Raw genomic sequence first — 20995 nt, forward strand, 5'->3', positions numbered from 1 at the left:
TGATCTATATGTAATATGTCTTTATTTGTAATATTTTCTTACTTAAATATATATGAGGACCGGTGAAAAAGTTAGGACATAAATCATGGTCCCAATATGGAAAACCATTGCATCTAATAGAGAATGTCTCATTTGCAATCTATCAAAATTAGGGTGGTCCCAAAAAGGAGGGATTTTTCAAATTGACTGTGTCAGTTTTAAAAGTGCTCTCCCTCTGGCCAACATATGAAATAACAAGTGTGTGTAAGAAATTGAAATGGCCAAAATTAATTAAAAAAAATAAAATATATCTATGTATATAGAGACATACTGTAATAACTTGAAGTAAATAATGAAAATTACAAACCAATTACAAACAAAAAATAAAAAAATTAACTAAAGGCAGTCTTTTTCTCACAATGTGTGGACTTTTTTCTTATAAAATTGGGAACAATTTCTCATATTCTTTCTGTTTCTGTAATATTGCAATATTTTCTCGTAAAATGATTACTTTTTTATGTAAAAGGATTACTTTTTCATGCAAAATGGTGACATTTGTCATATTAAATTCTGACTTTTATCACAATAATGCCAACTTTTTTGTTGTTCTTGTAAAATAGTGACATTTTTTGGGTAAAATTATGACTTTGTCATATTTTTGCCGAGTAAAATTCAGATTGTTATTATAATGTTGCCAAAATGTTAGTTTTCTTATAAAATTGTGACTTTTGTCGAGCAAAATTACGACTCTTTTCATAAAATTGCCAACATTTTAATCTTTTCTCGTAAAATTGCGACTGTTATTGAGTGAAATTCCAACTTTCATCATAATATTGCGCGCATGTTCAGTTTTTCTTGTAAAATGTTGACTTGTGTTGAGTAAAACTACGACTTTTATCATAATACTGCCAACATTCTAAGTTTTTCTTGTGAAATTGTGACCTTTTTTCTTGTGAAATTCCAACTCATTTTTCACAACATTTTTCGGAGGTCTCAAGAAGGTACAAAATACAAGAATGTGTGTGTGTGTGTGTGTGTGTGTGTGTGTGTGTGTGTGTGTGTGTGACCTGGCATCCGAGAGCTGCTCTGAGGAATCCGAGCACTGTGGGTGAAGTGGGTGCTGCTCCTGTTATGATCATCCTCAGCCTCCCGCCCAGGCTGGCCTGCATGAACGCAACAATAACAATAACAACAATGGCCGTGATAACCATCTTTAACGCTGTGACGTCATCAGTGTTTATCTGCGGGCGGCCATCTCTCCTTGGGGGTGAGGATGAAAGGCTTACCTGGATCTTGCTGAAGAAGACCTTGTCCCAGACGCTGTCGCTGCGAATGATGCCGCTGCTGACCTCGGCGCCTTTTCTCTTGGCGGCGAAGTTGAGGAGCCAACGCTTGAGCGGGCTGTTGGCCTGGCTGAAGATCTGCACACACACGCGGCCAGAACAACGTCGACGATGTTTTGCAAGCCGGTCCGAGGGCGCGGCCCGCTGAACGCACCTTGTCGTACATGCGGTTGAGCAGGCGAGGAACCACGGGGAAGATGGTGGGCCGCAGGGCCTTCATGTCGTCGGGGAGGAGGCGGATGTCGCCCTGGTAGAAGCCTATTCGCCCGCCGTGACAGTAGACCACCGACTGCACACAACACAGCGCTCGGTTAGCACAACGGCGTTCGTGAAAAAGCAGGGGCGGCCAAACTTTTCCGTTGAGGGCCGCACACTTTATATATATATATATATATACATATATATATATATATATATATGTATATATATATATATCCATCCATCCATTTTCTACCGCTTATTCCCTTCGGGGTCGCGGGGGGCGCTGGAGCCTATCTCAGCTACAATCGGGCGGAAGGCGGGGTACACCCTGGACAAGTCGCCACCTCATCGCGGGGCCAACACAGATAGACAGACAACATTCACACTCACATTCATATATATATACATAAAATTTGAAATATGTTTTTATTTTCACATTTTGTTTAATTTTTTGGTTTATTGATTTATTTTTAATATGTCTTTATTTGTAATATTTTCTTACTTGAATAATTAAAAAAATTTTTTAATTATTTTTTAAAATCTTTTTAGATTTTTTTTCTTTCTTAAATGACTTCATCATTTATTATCTTTTTTTCCTTACTTAAATTCCAGGGTTAGATTTTATGGTTAGATAGGGTTTAATTTAAATCAGGCAAGGGATTTAAATTCTGTGGTCAGATGAAACAAAAATTGTCCTGCAGTGATAATAATACTTTATTTTTGTGATTTAGAAGTAGCTACAACACTGCAGACTGCGGCTGGACATTAGCCGCTAGCTAGCTAGCCATGTTTAAAGCACCTCTTCCTGAGGGCGTTTCAGTGTTATAACTTCACCTTTATCTTTAATTTTTAGGCCAAATGCGTCCGTTCTCCCTTTTCTGTCTACACACAGTGTCTGCTTGTAAGTACTCCGTGTGTGTGCGCTGCCGAACATGCTCCTCTGCTTGTAAACCAGCAATGTCATGACGTGACGACGACGGGGGTGTGGGTGGTACTGTTTAGAGGCGGTATAGTACCGAATATGATTCATTAGTGTCGCGGTACTATACTAATACCGGTATAATCATAGTAGTATCGACTAGATACGCTCTTGTACTTGGTATCATTACAGTGGATGACAGGTGCAGATTCACCCATGACGTTTGTTTACATTGTGACGCCGGTGAGCTATTGTATCTTTCTACGTTGTGTAGTGAAGCATGTTTAGCTATTCCTCGTCCTCCGGTGATAATGTTACTTGTAAGAAACTTACTTTATTTGTCGCCATAGAGGCGAGGATTAGTGATTTAGAAGTAGCTAAAACACTGCAGACTGCGGATAGTTATAAGTTATGTTATAACTAAAAACGTCCGATAGTGGCTTATTTGCCGATATCCGATTTTGTCCAACTCTTAATTACCGATTCCGATATCAACCGATACCGATATATACAGTCGTGGAATTAACACATTATTATGCCTAATTTTGTTGTGATGTTGAGGTGGGCGGGGTTGGGGGGGGGGCGGGGTTGAGGAGTGGGGGGGATAGGGGGTAGCGAGGGGTGTATATTGTAGCGTCCCGGAAGAGTTAGTGCTGCAAGGGGTTCTGGGTATTTGTTCTGTCGTGTTTATGTTGTGTTACGGTGCGGATGTTCTCCCGAAATGTGTTTGTCATTCTTGTTTGGTGTGGGTTCACAGTGTGGCGCATATTTGTAACAGTGTTAAAGTTGTTTATACGGTCACCCTCAGTGTGACCTGTATGGCTGTTGACCAAATATGCCTTGCATTCACTTTGTGAGTGTGAAAAGCCGTAGATATTATGTGATTGGGCCGGCACGCAAAGGCAGTGCCTTTAAGGTTGATTGGCACTCTGTACTTCTCCCTACGTCCGTGTACCACTCCGTTCAGTTTTAAAAAGTCATAAATTTTACTTTTTGAAACCGATACGGATAATTTACGATATCACATTTTAAAGCATTTATCATCTCTGGTCATAACTTCACCTTTATCGTTAGTTTTTAAGCCAAAATGGGTCTGTTCCCCCTTTTTCTGTCTACACACTGTGTCTGCTTGTAAGTACTCTGTGATTGTGCACTGCCGAACATGCTCCTCTGCTCGAAAGAAAGGGGTAAAGACCGGTACTTTTTAGAGGCGGTATAGTACCGAATATGATTCATTAGTATCGCGGTACTATATTAATACCGGTATACCATGTCGTTTTTTACAGTTTTTCCCTCGACCATATACTGCAGGCCCCCAGGCCGCACTTTGGACACCCCTGGGACGTATAGCTTACTTGGTAGAGTGGCCGTGCCAGCAACTTGAGGGTTCCAGGTTCGATCCCTGCTTCTGCCATCCTAGTCACTGCCGTTGTGTCCTTGGGCAAGACACTTTACCCACCTGCTCCCAGTGCCACCCACACTGCTTTAAATGTAACTTAGATATTGGGTTTCACCAGGGCCGGCCCGTGGCATAGGCCGTATAGGCAAATGCTAAGGGCGCCGTCTATCAGGGGGCGCCACGCCAGTGCCACAAATGTTGGAGGGGAAAAAAAAAAGAAAAAAAAAAGTTGGTACTATTATTTCTAAATACATAAAATAATCCCACGTTAATTAAAATGCAAAGTAAAGCCTATTTAATAGAAATATTATTTGTTACAACATTACGGCCCCCGTCCCCCGGCACGGTGCGCCCCCTCCCTTCCCGTATCATGACTCTTTTTGGACGTCACCACATAATTAAAAAATCAACACAAGATGTCAAAACGGCCAAAACTGTCAGGTGCCCAGGGAAGAAAAAAGAGAAAAGAAGAGGAGAAACGAGAAAAAGACAGAGGTAGCAGGTAGGTAACATTAGCCTACATTAAATTGTTTGTCTGTTACAGAATGTGATAGTAACCTGGCTTTTTAGCATTAAGCTAATGTTACATGATTCGGCAATTGCTAATCAATAAATAGCTAGTTCTGTTTTAACGTCGGGTTAATATTGTGGAGGGGGCTAAATTGTTATGTTAAATAATAATGTAATGTTAGGTAATTACAGTACTCCCTGGTGTACAGTAATTTGTAAGTCATTCTAGTTAATGCAATATTAAAAAGCACAAATAGAGAACTCTGTAGGATCCCCTTTTTTTGTAATATAGTTGTTAAAGTCATACTGGTTTGATATTTTATTTTGTGCAGTGCCTTATTTATATTGTATTTTTAATTTATTTTATGCAACTTGTTGAAACGTTTTATTTTGTGTTTATGTATGTAAAAATATTGTATTTCATATATTATTTTTTTATTTTTTGTATTCATTTATTTATCCATATTTTTTTAAATCTTGTTAACTATTCTGATTGTTAATTTGCTTTCTTTAAGTAAAAACAAGGTCAAAGACAAAGCTATTCGGTTTCTTAATTGTGAGTATATACACTTCACTGCCGATGTGGGGGGGGGGCACCACCTAAAATCTTGCCTAGGGCGCCAGATTGGTTAGGGCCGGGCCTGGGTTTCACTACATAAAAGCGCTTTGAGTCACTAGAGAAAAGCGCTATATAAATATAATTCCCTTCACTGATGCACGCCCCCGTCAAACATCCTCTCTCAGAGACGACGACCAAATCTGCTGTTTTATTTGAGTTCCCATAAGGAGTGTTATGCAACACACACTTCCACACAGACATGGGACAACCCCGACCATATATGGACTTCCACCACACGCAGCTGTGGCAGGCCGTTGAGAGGGGAAAAAAAAGAAAGAAAAAAGTTCACCACCAACAGAATTTTTTTTTCTTTCCCCGAGGCCGTCTGAGGACATGGCCCGGCCGAGGCTCCGCCCCTTTGCATTGTGATATCTGGGCTTTGTGTGTGCACGCGCGGAAAACACCTAATATCCCCAGGAAAGTGTCCAAAACGCCGGCAGGCAAACAAACCAGGCTGGTTGGACCTGCCAGGACCTGCCTGGCTCTGGCTGCACATGACTGGCACGTTTCATGAGAAGTCGTAAAAAAAATATGTTGTAACATGACATAACATCTTCCCACAACCTCGACGCCGTTACCTGGATGAGCCTCTCGAACATGTGGGCCAGCGGCAGGAAGGAGATGAGGCAGTCGTCCTGGTTGGGGAAAATCACCTTCTGCGAGGGCAGGAAGGGGCGGAGTCAGAAGGGTTGGAAGTGAAATTAAAAAAAAAGAAAAAAAAAAGTGCTGTGTGGGTCACTCACATCGGTGACTTTCAGGAAGCCTGAAAAGTCCGCCACCACATTCCCGTGAGTGAGCATGACCCCTTTTGGGTTCCCTGTGGACACGTGAAGAACCACACATGAAGGTCCACACACTAAGAGTGATGACCCCGATAAAATAATACGGTCATTTCAAAATGTTTTGCTTTTATTGTTTGATTTAAATAATTTAAAAAAGACATTAGAGGCCTACTGAAAGCCACTACTACCGACCACGCAGTCTGATAGTTTATATATCAATGATGAAATCTTAACATTGCAACACATGCCAATACGGCCGGGTTAACTTATAAAGTGCAATTTTAAATTTCCCGCAAAACTTCCGGTTGAAAACGTCTATGTATGATGACGTATGCGCGTGTCGTCACCAGTTGAAACGGAACTATTCGGACACCATTGTATCCAATACAAAAAGCTCTGTTTTCATCGCAAAATTCCACAGTATTCTGGACATCTGTGTTGGTGAATCTTTTGCAATTTGTTTAATGAACAATGGAGACTGCAAAGAAGAAAGCTGTAGGTGGGATCGGTGTATTAGCGGCTGGCTGCAGCAACACAACCAGGAGGACTTTGACTTGGATAGCAGACGCGCTATCCGACGCTAGCCGCCGACCGAATCGATGATCGGGTGAAGTCCTTCGTCGCTCCGTCGATCGCTGGAACGCAGGTGAGCACGGGTGTTGATGAGCAGATGAGGGCTGGCTGGCGTAGGTTGAGCGCTAATGTTTTTAGCATAGCTCTGTGAGGTCCCGTAGCTAAGTTAGCTTCAATGGCGTCGTTAGCAACAGCATTGTTAAGCTTCGCCAGGCTGGAAAGCATTAACCGTGTAGTTACATGTCCATGGTTTAATAGTATTGTTGATTTTCTGTCTATCAGTCAGGGGTTTATTTCTTTTGTTTCTATCTGCAGTTAAGCCCGATGCTATCACGTTAGCTCCGTAGCTAAAGTGGTTCGCCGACGTATTGTCGTGGGGATAAAAGTCACTGTGAATGTCCATTTCACGTTCTCGACTCTCATTTTGAAGAGGATATAGTATCCGAGGTGGTTTAAAATACAAATCCGTGATCCACAATAGAAAAAGGAGAAAGTGTGGAATCCAATGAGCCAGCTTGTACCTAAGTTACGGTCAGAGCGAAAAAAGATACGTCCTGCACTGCATTCTAGTCCTTCACTCTCACGTTCCTCATCCACGAATCTTTCATCCTGGCTCAAATTAATGGGGTAATCGTCGCTTTCTCGGTCTGAATCGCTCTCGCTGCTGGTGTAAACAACAGGGAAATGTGAGGAGCCTTTCAACCTGTGACGTCACGCTACTTCCGGTACAGGCAAGGCTTTTTTTTTTATCAGCGACCAAAAGTTGCGAACTTTATCGTCAATTTTCTCTACTAAATCCTTTCAGCAAAAATATGGCAATATCGCGAAATGATCAAGTATGACACACAGAATGGATCTGCTATCCCCGTTTAAATTAAAAAAAATCATTTCAGTAGGCCTTTAATATAGTCTTTTTTAAGTATTTAAAGATTAAATGAATAACAATGAAAGTACATGATTTCATTTATTAATTTACTTTGTAATGATTTATTGAAATATTTTTATTTGTGTCATTATTTGAATCAGAGAGGTTCAAACTGTGGTATGCGTACACCAAAAGAATCCCTTATTTAAGTGATTAGTGTTTTGTTTCCCCATATTCAAACACAGTGTCACTGTGCAAACTGTGGGCAATGTATTAAATATTAAACCACTCTGCCCCTCCATGTTCAAACTGCTCCCACAGAGGAGTGTTCTAAGTCTCGTCTTAAGACCCACTTTTATTCTTTGGCTTTTAACACTACGAGAGTTGTGTGGTCCTCTGTGTTTTTTTTAAATTTTGATTTCTATTTACTGTTTTAATTGGTTTTAACCTTTAAAATCGTTTTTAATCATATTTATTTTTATATTGGTTTTATATTTATTTATTTTTTGTTTTTATTCAGTCCTTGGTGGAGCCAAGGATAATATTTGAATATTGTTTTTAATATTGTTGTGCAGCACTTTGGAAACATTTTTGTTGTTTAAATGTGCTATATAAATAAAATGGATTGGATTGGATTGGATAAATAAACATCGGCCTTGTTTTTTAATGAATACTTAGGCCTACTATGCTACCGTGTTGTACTGTTGATCATTATGGTGGTACTTGGAGAGACGAGTTTTTTTATTTTTATTTTGTAATAATATACATTTATTTTTGTAATTATTTTAATTATATATTTTAATATATTTATACAGTAGGTAGACTTTAAATGATGACCACAATACATCTCAATAATAAACAATATGTTAATTTCAAAACCATACCTGTTTAACATACAGTATACTATATATATATATATATATATCCATCCATCCATTCATCTTCTTCCGCTTATCCGAGGTCGAGTCGCGGGGGCAGCAGCCTAAGCAGGGAAGCCCAGACTTTATATATATGAATATATATATATATATATATATATATATATATATATATATATATATATATATATATATATATATATATATATATATATATATATATATATATATATATATATATATATATATATATATATATATATAATCAATCTGCGGTCCCCTCCAAGGTTTCTCATTGTCATCCCATTGGGTTGAGTTTTTTCTTGCCCTGATTTGTCGTTGTGGCTTGTGCAGCCCTTTGAGACACTCGTGATTCAGGGCTATATAAATAAACTTTGATTGATTGATTGAATTTACTTAAAATCCCCTGAAGAGCAGGGAAACCTGTGAAACAGGCTTGTAGGGATGAAATAGCCTCTGTGTTTTTTCCTGACATATATATCAATATGTATGTATAGTGTATACATAGTAATTATTTGAAATATATATATATATATATATATATATATATATATATATATATATATATATATATATATATATATATATATTTTAATTCATTATTTATTGTATGGATTACATAAACTTCATCTTACATTATAGTGTTTTTAAAAAAAAAAAAATCTTTATCTATTATAGACCTCCTGTAATCAAATAAATATGGCATCATAGTCTCAAACATTGAGATGAGTTATTATATCAAACAGCGTGGAAAGTCATAACAATTTTTTTGTTTTATTCATTCAAGGACTCTGACAAAATAATGAAAAGAAGCAATTAGTCATTTTGACAGCTAATTGAGGGGGACATTCTTCTGTTGGCCATCAGGGGGCAGCCTTGTCACTAATGTAAAATGACAACGGATTGTCTGGAACTGAACTCTCAGCACATTGTTGACTACAAAGGACAACAAAAGTGGTGTCACGTGTCCTCACCTGTCCTCACCTGTCAAACTGTGCCTTTGTTTTTGTGGACACTTCACTGGTGCATAAAACACACTAATGCTTGTTTTCTTAGCACTTACTGTAAACACCAAATATCCTCCGCTGTATCTGATAGGAGATTGTTTGTGTTCAACAACTGATGCAAGCATTACATCTTCTACATGTCACAAATGATAGACTGTAATAAATCAGTAAACATAAGTAAAACACAAGTCAATAACGCATTAAAATTTAAGTTAAGTGTAAATAATAAAGTGCAATCGCTGAAGCTTAAGTAATGTGTAGGTGTACACATAAGTACTCGAGTACAGTAAGTATAATTACATATAAGTGTAGGTGTATGCATAAGTATACATGTACAGTAAGTATAATTACATATAAGTGTAAGTGATACGTTCACGTGTAAGTGTAATCATTAACATAAGTACAAAAATAAGTAAAAGTGCAAACATAAGTATGTGTAGTTGCAATTATAAATACATCTGTGTAAATATAACTGTCAATATGACTATAAGTGTAGGTATAATTATAAGTGTAAATACAAGTATTAGATAAGTGTACATGTAAATATAAGTATTAGTTTAGTATACGTGTAAATATAAGTATGAATGTAAGTGTAAGAATGAGTAAGTGCAATTACGAAATTAAGTGTAAATATGAGTAAAAGTGTAAGTATAAGTATGCGTATAAGATAACTATGCGAGTAAATATGTATAAGTATAACTATAAGATAAAAATAAGTACAACTATAAGATAAATATAAGTGAGAATATAAGTGTAACTATAAGATAAGTATAAGTGTAACTATAAGATAAATATAAGTGTAAATATAAGTGTAACTATAAGATAAATATAAGTGTAACTATAAAATAACTATAAGTGTAAATATAAGTGTAACTATAAGATAAATATAAGTGTAAATATAAGTGTAACTATAAGATAAATATAAGTGTAACTATAAAATAACTATAAGTGTAAATATAAGTGTAACTATAAAATAACTATAAGTGTAAATATAAGTGTAACTATAAGATAAATATAAGTGTAACTATAAAATAAATATAAGTGTAAATATAAGTGTAACTATAAAATAAATATAAGTATAAATATAAGTGTAACTATAAGATAAATATAAGTGTAACTATAAGATAAATATAAGTGTAACTATAAGATAACTATAAGTGTAAATATTAGTGTAACTATAAGATAAATATAAGTGTAACTATAAGATAAATATAAGTGTAAATATAAGTGAAACTATAAAATAAATATAAGTGTAACTATAAAGTAACTACAATAAGTGTAAATATAAGTGTAACTATAAGATAAATATAAGTGTAAATAAAAGGGTAACTATAAGATAAGTATAAATATAAGTATAACTATAAGATAAGAATAAGTGTAAATATAAGTATAACTATAAGATAAGAATAAGTGTAAATATAAGTGTAACTATAAGATAACTATAAGTGTAAATATATGTGTAACTATAAGATAAATATAAGTGTAACTATAACATAAGTATAAGTGTAAATAAAAGTATAACTATAAGATAAGAATAAGTGTAAATATAAGTGTAACTATAAGATAACTATAAGTGTAACTATAAGATAACTATAAGTGTAAATATAAGTGTAACTATAAGATAAATATAAGTGTAAATATAAGTGAAACTATAAGATAACTATAAGTGTAACTATAAGATAACTATAAGTGTAAATATAAGTGTAACTATAAGATAAATATAAGTGTAAATATAAGTGTAACTATAAGATAAGTATAAGTGTAAATATAAGTATAACTATAAGATAAGAATAAGTGCAAATATAAGTGTAACTATAAGATAAATATAAGTGTAAATATAAGTGTAACTATAAGATAACTATAAGTGTAAATATAAGTGTAACTATAAGATAAATATAAGTGTAACTATAAGTGTAACTATAAGATAAATATAAGTGTAAATATAAGTGTAACTATAAGATAAGTATAAGTGTAAATATAAGTATAACTATAAGATAAGAATAAGTGTAAATATAAGTGTAACTATAAGATAAATATAAGTGTAAATATAAGTGTAACTATAAGATAACTATAAGTGTAAATATAAGTGTAACTATAAGATAACTATAAGTGTAAATATAAGTGTAACTGTAAGATAAGTATAAGTGTAAATATATGTATAACTCAATCAATGTTTATTTATATAGCCCTAAATCACAAGTGTCTATAAGATAAGAATAAGTGTAAATATAAGTGTAACTATAAGGTAACTATAAGTGTAACTATAAGATAAATATAAGTGTAAATATAAGTGTAACTATAAGAGTAAATATAAGTGTAACTATAAGATAAATATAAGTGTAACTATAAGTGTAAATATAAGTGTAACTATAAGACAAATATAAGTGTAAATATAAGTGTAACTATAAGATAAATATAAGTGTAATTATAAGTGTAACGATAAGATAAGTATAAGTGTAACTATAAGTGTAACTATAAGATAAGTATAAGTGTAAATATAACTATAAGATGATAATAAGTGTAAGTATAAGTATGAGTGTACATGAATATATGTACTGGATGAAGTGAGTAGAAGTATTGTGTGTAAACATGAATATATGTACTGGATGAAGTGAGTAGAAGTAGAAGTGTGTTAACATGAATATATGTACTGGATGAAGTGAGTAGAAGTAGAAGTGTGTAAACATGAATATATGTACTGGATGAAGTGAGTAGAAGTGTAAACATGAATATATGTACTGGATGAAGTGAGTATTGTGTGTAAACATGAATATATGTACTGGATGAAGTGAGTAGAAGTGTGTAAACATGAATATATGTACTGGATGAAGTGAGTAGAAGTGTGTAAACATGAATATATGTACTGGATGAAGTGAGTAGAAGTGTAAACATGAATATATGTACTGGATGAAGTGAGTAGAAGTGTAAACATGAATATATGTACTGGATGAAGTGAGTAGAAGTATTGTGTGTAAACATGAATATATGTACTGGATGAAGTGAGTAGAAGTGTGTAAACATGAATATATGTACTGGATGAAGTGAGTAGAAGTGTAAACATGAATATATGTACTGGATGAAGTGAGTAGAAGTGTAAACATGAATATATGTACTGGATGAAGTGAGTAGAAGTATTGTGTGTAAACATGAATATATGTACTGGATGAAGTGAGTAGAAGTGTGTAAACATGAATATATGTACTGGATGAAGTGAGTAGAAGTGTAAACATGAATATATGTACTGGATGAAGTGAGTAGAAGTGTAAACATGAATATATGTACTGGAAGAAGTGAGTAGAAGTGTAAACATGAATATATGTACTGGATGAAGTGAGTAGAAGTGTAAACATGAATATATGTACTGGATGAAGTGAGTAGAAGTGTAAACATGAATATATGTACTGGATGAAGTGAGTAGAAGTGTAAACATGAATATATGTACTGGATGAAGTGAGTAGAAGTGTAAACATGAATATATGTACTGGATGAAGTGAGTAGAAGTGTAAACATGAATATATGTACTGGATGAAGTGAGTAGAAGTGTAAACATGAATATATGTACTGGATGAAGTGAGTAGAAGTGTAAACATGAATATATGTACTGGATGAAGTGAGTAGAAGTGTAAACATGAATATATGTACTGGATGAAGTGAGTAGAAGTGTAAACATGAATATATGTACTGGATGAAGTGAGTAGAAGTGTGTAAACATGAATATATGTACTGGATGAAGTGAGTAGAAGTGTAAACATGAATATATGTACTGGATGAAGTGAGTAGAAGTGTGTAAACATGAATATATGTACTGGATGAAGTGAGTAGAAGTGTGTAAACATGAATATATGTACTGGATGAAGTGAGTAGAAGTGTGTAAACATGAATATATGTACTGGATGAAGTGAGTAGAAGTGTAAACATGAATATATGTACTGGATGAAGTGAGTAGAAGTATTGTGTGTAAACATGAATATATGTATTGGATGAAGTGAGTAGAAGTGTGTAAACATGAATATATGTACTGGATGAAGTGAGTAGAAGTGTAAACATGAATATATGTACTGGATGAAGTGAGTAGAAGTATTGTGTGTAAACATGAATATATGTACTGGATGAAGTGAGTAGAAGTGTGTAAACATGAATATATGTACTGGATGAAGTGAGTAGAAGTGTAAACATGAATATATGTACTGGATGAAGTGAGTAGAAGTGTGTAAACATGAATATATGTACTGGATGAAGTGAGTAGAAGTGTGTAAACATGAATATATGTACTGGATGAAGTGAGTAGAAGTATTGTGTGTAAACATGAATATATGTATTGGATGAAGTGAGTAGAAGTGTGTAAACATGAATATATGTACTGGATGAAGTGAGTAGAAGTGTAAACATGAATATATGTACTGGATGAAGTGAGTAGAAGTGTAAACATGAATATATGTACTGGATGAAGTGAGTAGAAGTATTGTGTGTAAACATGAATATATGTACTGGATGAAGTGAGTAGAAGTATTGTGTGTAAACATGAATATATGTACTGGATGAAGTGAGTAGAAGTGTGTAAACATGAATATATGTACTGGATGAAGTGAGTAGAAGTGTGTAAACATGAATATATGTACTGGATGAAGTGAGTAGAAGTGTAAACATGAATATATGTACTGGATGAAGTGAGTAGAAGTGTAAACATGAATATATGTACTGGATGAAGTGAGTAGAAGTATTGTGTGTAAACATGAATATATGTACTGGATGAAGTGAGTAGAAGTGTGTAAACATGAATATATGTACTGGATGAAGTGAGTAGAAGTGTAAACATGAATATATGTACTGGATGAAGTGAGTAGAAGTGTAAACATGAATATATGTACTGGATGAAGTGAGTAGAAGTATTGTGTGTAAACATGAATATATGTACTGGATGAAGTGAGTAGAAGTGTGTAAACATGAATATATGTACTGGATGAAGTGAGTAGAAGTGTAAACATGAATATATGTACTGGATGAAGTGAGTAGAAGTGTAAACATGAATATATGTACTGGAAGAAGTGAGTAGAAGTGTAAACATGAATATATGTACTGGATGAAGTGAGTAGAAGTGTAAACATGAATATATGTACTGGATGAAGTGAGTAGAAGTGTAAACATGAATATATGTACTGGATGAAGTGAGTAGAAGTGTAAACATGAATATATGTACTGGATGAAGTGAGTAGAAGTGTAAACATGAATATATGTACTGGATGAAGTGAGTAGAAGTGTAAACATGAATATATGTACTGGATGAAGTGAGTAGAAGTGTAAACATGAATATATGTACTGGATGAAGTGAGTAGAAGTGTAAACATGAATATATGTACTGGATGAAGTGAGTAGAAGTGTAAACATGAATATATGTACTGGATGAAGTGAGTAGAAGTGTAAACATGAATATATGTACTGGATGAAGTGAGTAGAAGTGTGTAAACATGAATATATGTACTGGATGAAGTGAGTAGAAGTGTAAACATGAATATATGTACTGGATGAAGTGAGTAGAAGTGTGTAAACATGAATATATGTACTGGATGAAGTGAGTAGAAGTGTGTAAACATGAATATATGTACTGGATGAAGTGAGTAGAAGTGTGTAAACATGAATATATGTACTGGATGAAGTGAGTAGAAGTGTAAACATGAATATATGTACTGGATGAAGTGAGTAGAAGTATTGTGTGTAAACATGAATATATGTATTGGATGAAGTGAGTAGAAGTGTGTAAACATGAATATATGTACTGGATGAAGTGAGTAGAAGTGTAAACATGAATATATGTACTGGATGAAGTGAGTAGAAGTATTGTGTGTAAACATGAATATATGTACTGGATGAAGTGAGTAGAAGTGTGTAAACATGAATATATGTACTGGATGAAGTGAGTAGAAGTGTAAACATGAATATATGTACTGGATGAAGTGAGTAGAAGTGTGTAAACATGAATATATGTACTGGATGAAGTGAGTAGAAGTGTGTAAACATGAATATATGTACTGGATGAAGTGAGTAGAAGTATTGTGTGTAAACATGAATATATGTATTGGATGAAGTGAGTAGAAGTGTGTAAACATGAATATATGTACTGGATGAAGTGAGTAGAAGTGTAAACATGAATATATGTACTGGATGAAGTGAGTAGAAGTGTAAACATGAATATATGTACTGGATGAAGTGAGTAGAAGTATTGTGTGTAAACATGAATATATGTACTGGATGAAGTGAGTAGAAGTATTGTGTGTAAACATGAATATATGTACTGGATGAAGTGAGTAGAAGTGTGTAAACATGAATATATGTACTGGATGAAGTGAGTAGAAGTGTGTAAACATGAATATATGTACTGGATGAAGTGAGTAGAAGTGTAAACATGAATATATGTACTGGATGAAGTGAGTAGAAGTGTAAACATGAATATATGTACTGGATGAAGTGAGTAGAAGTGTAAACATGAATATATGTACTGGATGAAGTGAGTAGAAGTGTAAACATGAATATATGTACTGGATGAAGTGAGTAGAAGTGTAAACATGAATATATGTACTGGATGAAGTGAGTAGAAGTATTGTGTGTAAACATGAATATATGTACTGGATGAAGTGAGTAGAAGTGTGTAAACATGAATATATGTACTGGATGAAGTGAGTAGAAGTGTGTAAACATGAATATATGTACTGGATGAAGTGAGTAGAAGTGTAAACATGAATATATGTACTGGATGAAGTGAGTAGAAGTGTGTAAACATGAATATATGTACTGGATGAAGTGAGTAGAAGTGTGTAAACATGAATATATGTACTGGATGAAGTGAGTAGAAGTGTAAACATGAATATATGTACTGGATGAAGTGAGTAGAAGTGTAAACATGAATATATGTACTGGATGAAGTGAGTATTGTGTGTAAACATGAATATATGTACTGGATGAAGTGAGTAGAAGTGTAAACATGAATATATGTACTGGATGAAGTGAGTAGAAGTGTAAACATGAATATATGTACTGGATGAAGTGAGTAGAAGTGTGTAAACATGAATATATGTACTGGATGAAGTGAGTATTGTGTGTAAACATGAATATATGTACTGGATGAAGTGAGTAGAAGTGTAAACATGAATATATGTACTGGATGAAGTGAGTAGAAGTGTAAACATGAATATATGTACTGGATGAAGTGAGTATTGTGTGTAAACATGAATATATGTACTGGATGAAGTGAGTAGAAGTGTAAACATGAATATATGTACTGGATGAAGTGAGTAGAAGTGTAAACATGAATATATGTACTGGATGAAGTGAGTAGAAGTGTAAACATGAATATATGTACTGGATGAAGTGAGTAGAAGTGTAAACATGAATATATGTACTGGATGAAGTGAGTAGAAGTGTAAACATGAATATATGTACTGGATGAAGTGAGTGGTTTGGAAAGATGTGAATGTGGAGTTGAAATAATTAGTCACTTGTTGAAGTTGTGTTACCTGTGGTTCCACTTGTAAAGCAAACAATGGACAGGTCCTCAGGTGATGGCGGCTATGTAAGACAAAAATGAAATCAATACAGGTCTTGTTGCATTAAATATGCAAAACAGCTCAGTATGATAACAAACAATAAAAAAGGTCTTGCTGTATTAAATATGCAAAATAGCTAAGCAGGAAACAAACATAATCAATACAGGTCTTGTTGTATTTAAAATGTAAAATAGCTAAGCAGAACAAAAAAAATCAATACAGGTCTTGTTGCATTAAATATGCAAAATAGCTAAGCAGGAAACAAACATAATCAATACAGGTCTTGTTGTATTTAAAATGTAAAATAGCTAAGCAGAACAAAAAAAATCAATACAGGTCTTGTTGCATTAAATATGCAAAATAGCTAAGGAATCAATAGAGGTCATGTTTCATTAAATATGCAAAATAGCTAAGCAGAACAAAACAAATCAATACAGGTCTTGTTACATTAAATATGCAAAATAGCTAAGTAGGAATAAATAAATCAATACAGGTCTTGCTGTATTAAATATGCAAAATAACTAAGTAGGACAAAATAAAATCAATACAGGTCTTGTTGCATTGAAAATGCAAAATAGCTAAGCAGAACTCAAAATCAATACAGGTCTTGTTGCATTCAATATGCAAAATAGCTAAGTAGGACACAAAATCAATACAGGTCTTGTTCCATTGAATATGCAAAATAGCTAAGTAGGACAAAATAAAATCAATACAAGTTTTGTTGCATTAAATATGCAAAATAGCTAAGTAGGACAAAATAAAATCAATACAGGTCTTGTTGCATTGAATATGCAAAATAGCTAAGCAGAACACAAAATCAATACAGGTCTTGTTCGATTGAATATGCAAAATAGCTAAGTAGGACAAAATAAAATCAATACAAGTTTTGTTGCATTAAATATGCAAAATAGCTAAGTAGGACAAAATAAAATCAATACAGGTCTTGTTGCATTGAATATGCAAAATAGCTAAGCAGAACACAAAATCAATACAGGTCTCGTGACATTGAATATGCAAAATAGCTAAGTAGGACAAAATAAAATCAATACAAGTTTTGTTGCGTTAAATATGCAAAATAGCTAAGTAGGACAAAATAAAATCAATACAGGTCTTGTTGCATTGAAAATGCAAAATAGCTAAGCAGAACACAAAATCAATACAGGTCTTGTTCCATTGAATATGCAAAATAGCTAAGTAGGACAAAATAAAATCAATACAAGTTTTGTTGCATTAAATATGCAAAATAGCTAAGTAGGACAAAATAAAATCAATACAGGTCTTGTTGCATTGAAAATGCAAAATAGCTAAGCAGAACACAAAATCAATACAGGTCTTGTTCCATTGAATATGCAAAATAGCTAAGTAGGACAAAATAAAATCAATAGAAGTCTTGTTGCGTTAACTATGCAAAATAGCTAAGTAGGACAAAATAAAATCAATACAGGTCTTGTTGCATTGAATATGCAAAATAGCTAAGTAGGACAAAATAAAATCAATAGAAGTCTTGTTGCGTTAACTATGCAAAATAGCTAAGTAGGACAAAAAAGTATTTCGGTCTCCCCTAGAGGGGGGGGGTTACCCACATATGCGGTCCTCTCCAAGGTTTCTCATAGTCATTCACCGACGTCCCACTGGGGTGAGTTTTTCCTTGCCCGTATGTGGGCTCTGTACCGAGGATGTCGTTGTGGCTTGTGCAGCCCTTTGAGACACTTGTGATTTAGGGCTATATAAATAAACATTGATTGATTGATTGATTGAAATAAAATCAATAGAAGTCTTGTTGCGTTAACTATGTAAAATAGCTAAGTAGGACAAAATAAAATCAATACAGGTCTTGTTGCATTGAATATGCAAAATAGCTAAGCAGAACACAAAATCAATACAGGTCTCGTTACATTGAATATGCAAAATAGCTAAGTAGGACAAAATAAAATCAATACAAGTTTTGTTGCATTAAATATGCAAAATAGCTAAGTAGGACAAAATAAAATCAATACAGGTCTTGTTGCATTGAAAATGCAAAATAGCTAGGCAGAACACAAAATCAATACAGGTCTTGTTCCATTGAATATGCAAAATAGCTAAGTAGGACAAAATAAAATCAATAGAAGTCTTGTTGCGTTAACTATGCAAAATAGCTAAGTAGGACAAAATAAAATCAATACAGGTCTTGTTGCATTGAATATGCAAAATAGCTAAGTAGGACAAAATAAAATCAATAGAAGTCTTGTTGCGTTAACTATGCAAAATAGCTAAGTAGGACAAAAAAGTATTTCGGTCTCCCCTAGAGGGGGTGGGGGGTTACCCACATATGCGGTCCTCTCCAAGGTTTTTCATAGTCATTCACCGACGTCCCACTGGGGTGAGTTTTTCCTTGCCCGTATGTGGGCTCTGTACCGAGGATGTCGTTGTGGCTTGTACAGCCCTTTGAGACACTTGTGATTTAGGGCTATATAAATAAACATTGATTGATTGGTTGAAATAAAATCAATAGAAGTCTTGTTGCGTTAACTATGTAAAATAGCTAAGTAGGACAAAATAAAATCAATACAGGTCTTGTTGCATTGAATATGCAAAATAGCTAAGCAGAACACAAAATCAATACAGGTCTCGTTACATTGAATATGCAAAATAGCTAAGTAGGACAAAATAAAATCAATAGAAGTCTTGTTTCGTTAAATATGCAAAATAGCTAAGTAGGACAAAATAAAATCAATACAGGTCTTGTTGCATTGAATATGCAAAATAGCTAAGCAGAACACAAAATCAATACAGGTCTCGTTACATTGAATATGCAAAATAGCTAAGTAGGACAAAATAAAATCAATAGAAGTCTTGTTGCGTTAAATATGCAAAATAGCTAAGTAGGACAAAATAAAATCAATACAGGTCTTGTTGCATTGAATATGCAAAATAGCTAACAAAGACAAAATAAAATCAATACAGGTCTTGTTGCATTAAATATGGAAAATAGCTAAGTAGAATAAAATAAAATCAATACAGGTCTTGTTGCATTGAAAATGAAAAATAGCTAAGGAGAACAAAATAAATCAATACAGGTCTTGTTACATTGAATATGCAAAATAGCTAAGTAGGACAAAATAAAATCAATAGAAGTCTTGTTGCGTTAACTATGCAAAATAGCTAATTAGGACAAAATAAAGTCAATAGAAGTCTTGTTGCGTTAACTATGCAAAATAGCTAAGTAGGACAAAATAAAATCAATAGAAGTCTTGTTGTGTTAACTATGCAAAATAGCTAAGTAGGACAAAATAAAATCAATAGAAGTCTTGTTGCGTTAACTATGCAAAATAGCTAAGTAGGACAAAATAAAATCAATACAGGTCTTGTTGCATTGAATATGCAAAATAGCTAAGTAGGACAAAATAAAATCAATAGAAGTCTTGTTGCGTTAACTATGCAAAATAGCTAAGTAGGACAAAATAAAATCAATAGAAGTCTTGTTGCGTTAACTATGCAAAATAGCTAAGTAGGACAAAATAAAATCAATACAGGTCTTGTTGCGTTAACTATGCAAAATAGCTAAGTAGAATAAAATAAAATCAGTACAGGTCTTGTTGCATTGAAAATGAAAATAGCTGAGGAGAACAAAATAAATCAAAACAGGTCTTGTTGCATTGAATATGCAAAATAGCTAAGTAGGATAAAATAAAATCAATACAAGTCTTGCTGCATTGAATATGCAAAATAGCTAAGTAAGATAAAATAAAATCAATACAAGTCTTGTTGCATTGAATATGCAAAATAGCTAAGTAGGGCAAAATAAAATCAATACAAGTCTTGTTGCATTGAATATGCAAAATAGCTAAGTAGGATAAAATAAAATCAATACAAGTCTTGCTGCATTGAATATGCAAAATAGCTAAGTAAGATAAAATAAAATCAATACAAGTCTTGTTGCATTGAATATGCAAAATAGCTAAGTAGGACAAAATAAAATCAATACAAGTCTTGTTGCATTGAATATGCAAAATAGATAAGTAGGACAAAATAAAATCAATAGAGGTCTTGTTGCATTAAATATGCAAAATAGCTGAGTAGGACAAAATAAAATCAATAGAAGTCTTGTTGCGTTAACTATGCAAAATAGCTAAGTAGGACAAAATAAAATCAATACAGGTCTTGTTGCGTTAACTATGCAAAATAGCTAAGTAGAATAAAATAAAATCAGTACAGGTCTTGTTGCATTGAAAATGAAAATAGCTGAGGAGAACAAAATAAATCAAAACAGGTCTTGTTGCATTGAATATGCAAAATAGCTAAGTAGGATAAAATCAAATCAATACAGGTCTTGTTGCGTTAACTATGCAAAATAGCTAAGTAGAATAAAATAAAATCAG

The 20995-nt window shown here is 33.7% G+C and overlaps 1 protein-coding gene across 1 annotated transcript in view; it reads right to left on the reverse strand.

Annotated features, from left to right (window-relative positions):
• acsl6 (acyl-CoA synthetase long chain family member 6) overlaps positions 1-20995 on the reverse strand; it is an 89948-nt gene that overhangs the window by 19904 nt on the left and 49049 nt on the right. Inside the window, exons 9-14 of the mRNA XM_062070157.1 lie at positions 16605-16656; positions 5714-5787; positions 5549-5626; positions 1477-1611; positions 1266-1400; positions 1047-1142 (exon numbers count right to left, since the gene is read on the reverse strand). Of these exons, the coding sequence (XP_061926141.1) occupies positions 1047-1142; positions 1266-1400; positions 1477-1611; positions 5549-5626; positions 5714-5787; positions 16605-16656 (570 nt within the window). The remainder of the gene's footprint in view (positions 1-1046; positions 1143-1265; positions 1401-1476; positions 1612-5548; positions 5627-5713; positions 5788-16604; positions 16657-20995) is intronic.

This window comes from Entelurus aequoreus, linkage group LG14 (assembly GCF_033978785.1).
Source record: "Entelurus aequoreus isolate RoL-2023_Sb linkage group LG14, RoL_Eaeq_v1.1, whole genome shotgun sequence".
NCBI lineage: Eukaryota > Metazoa > Chordata > Actinopteri > Syngnathiformes > Syngnathidae > Entelurus > Entelurus aequoreus.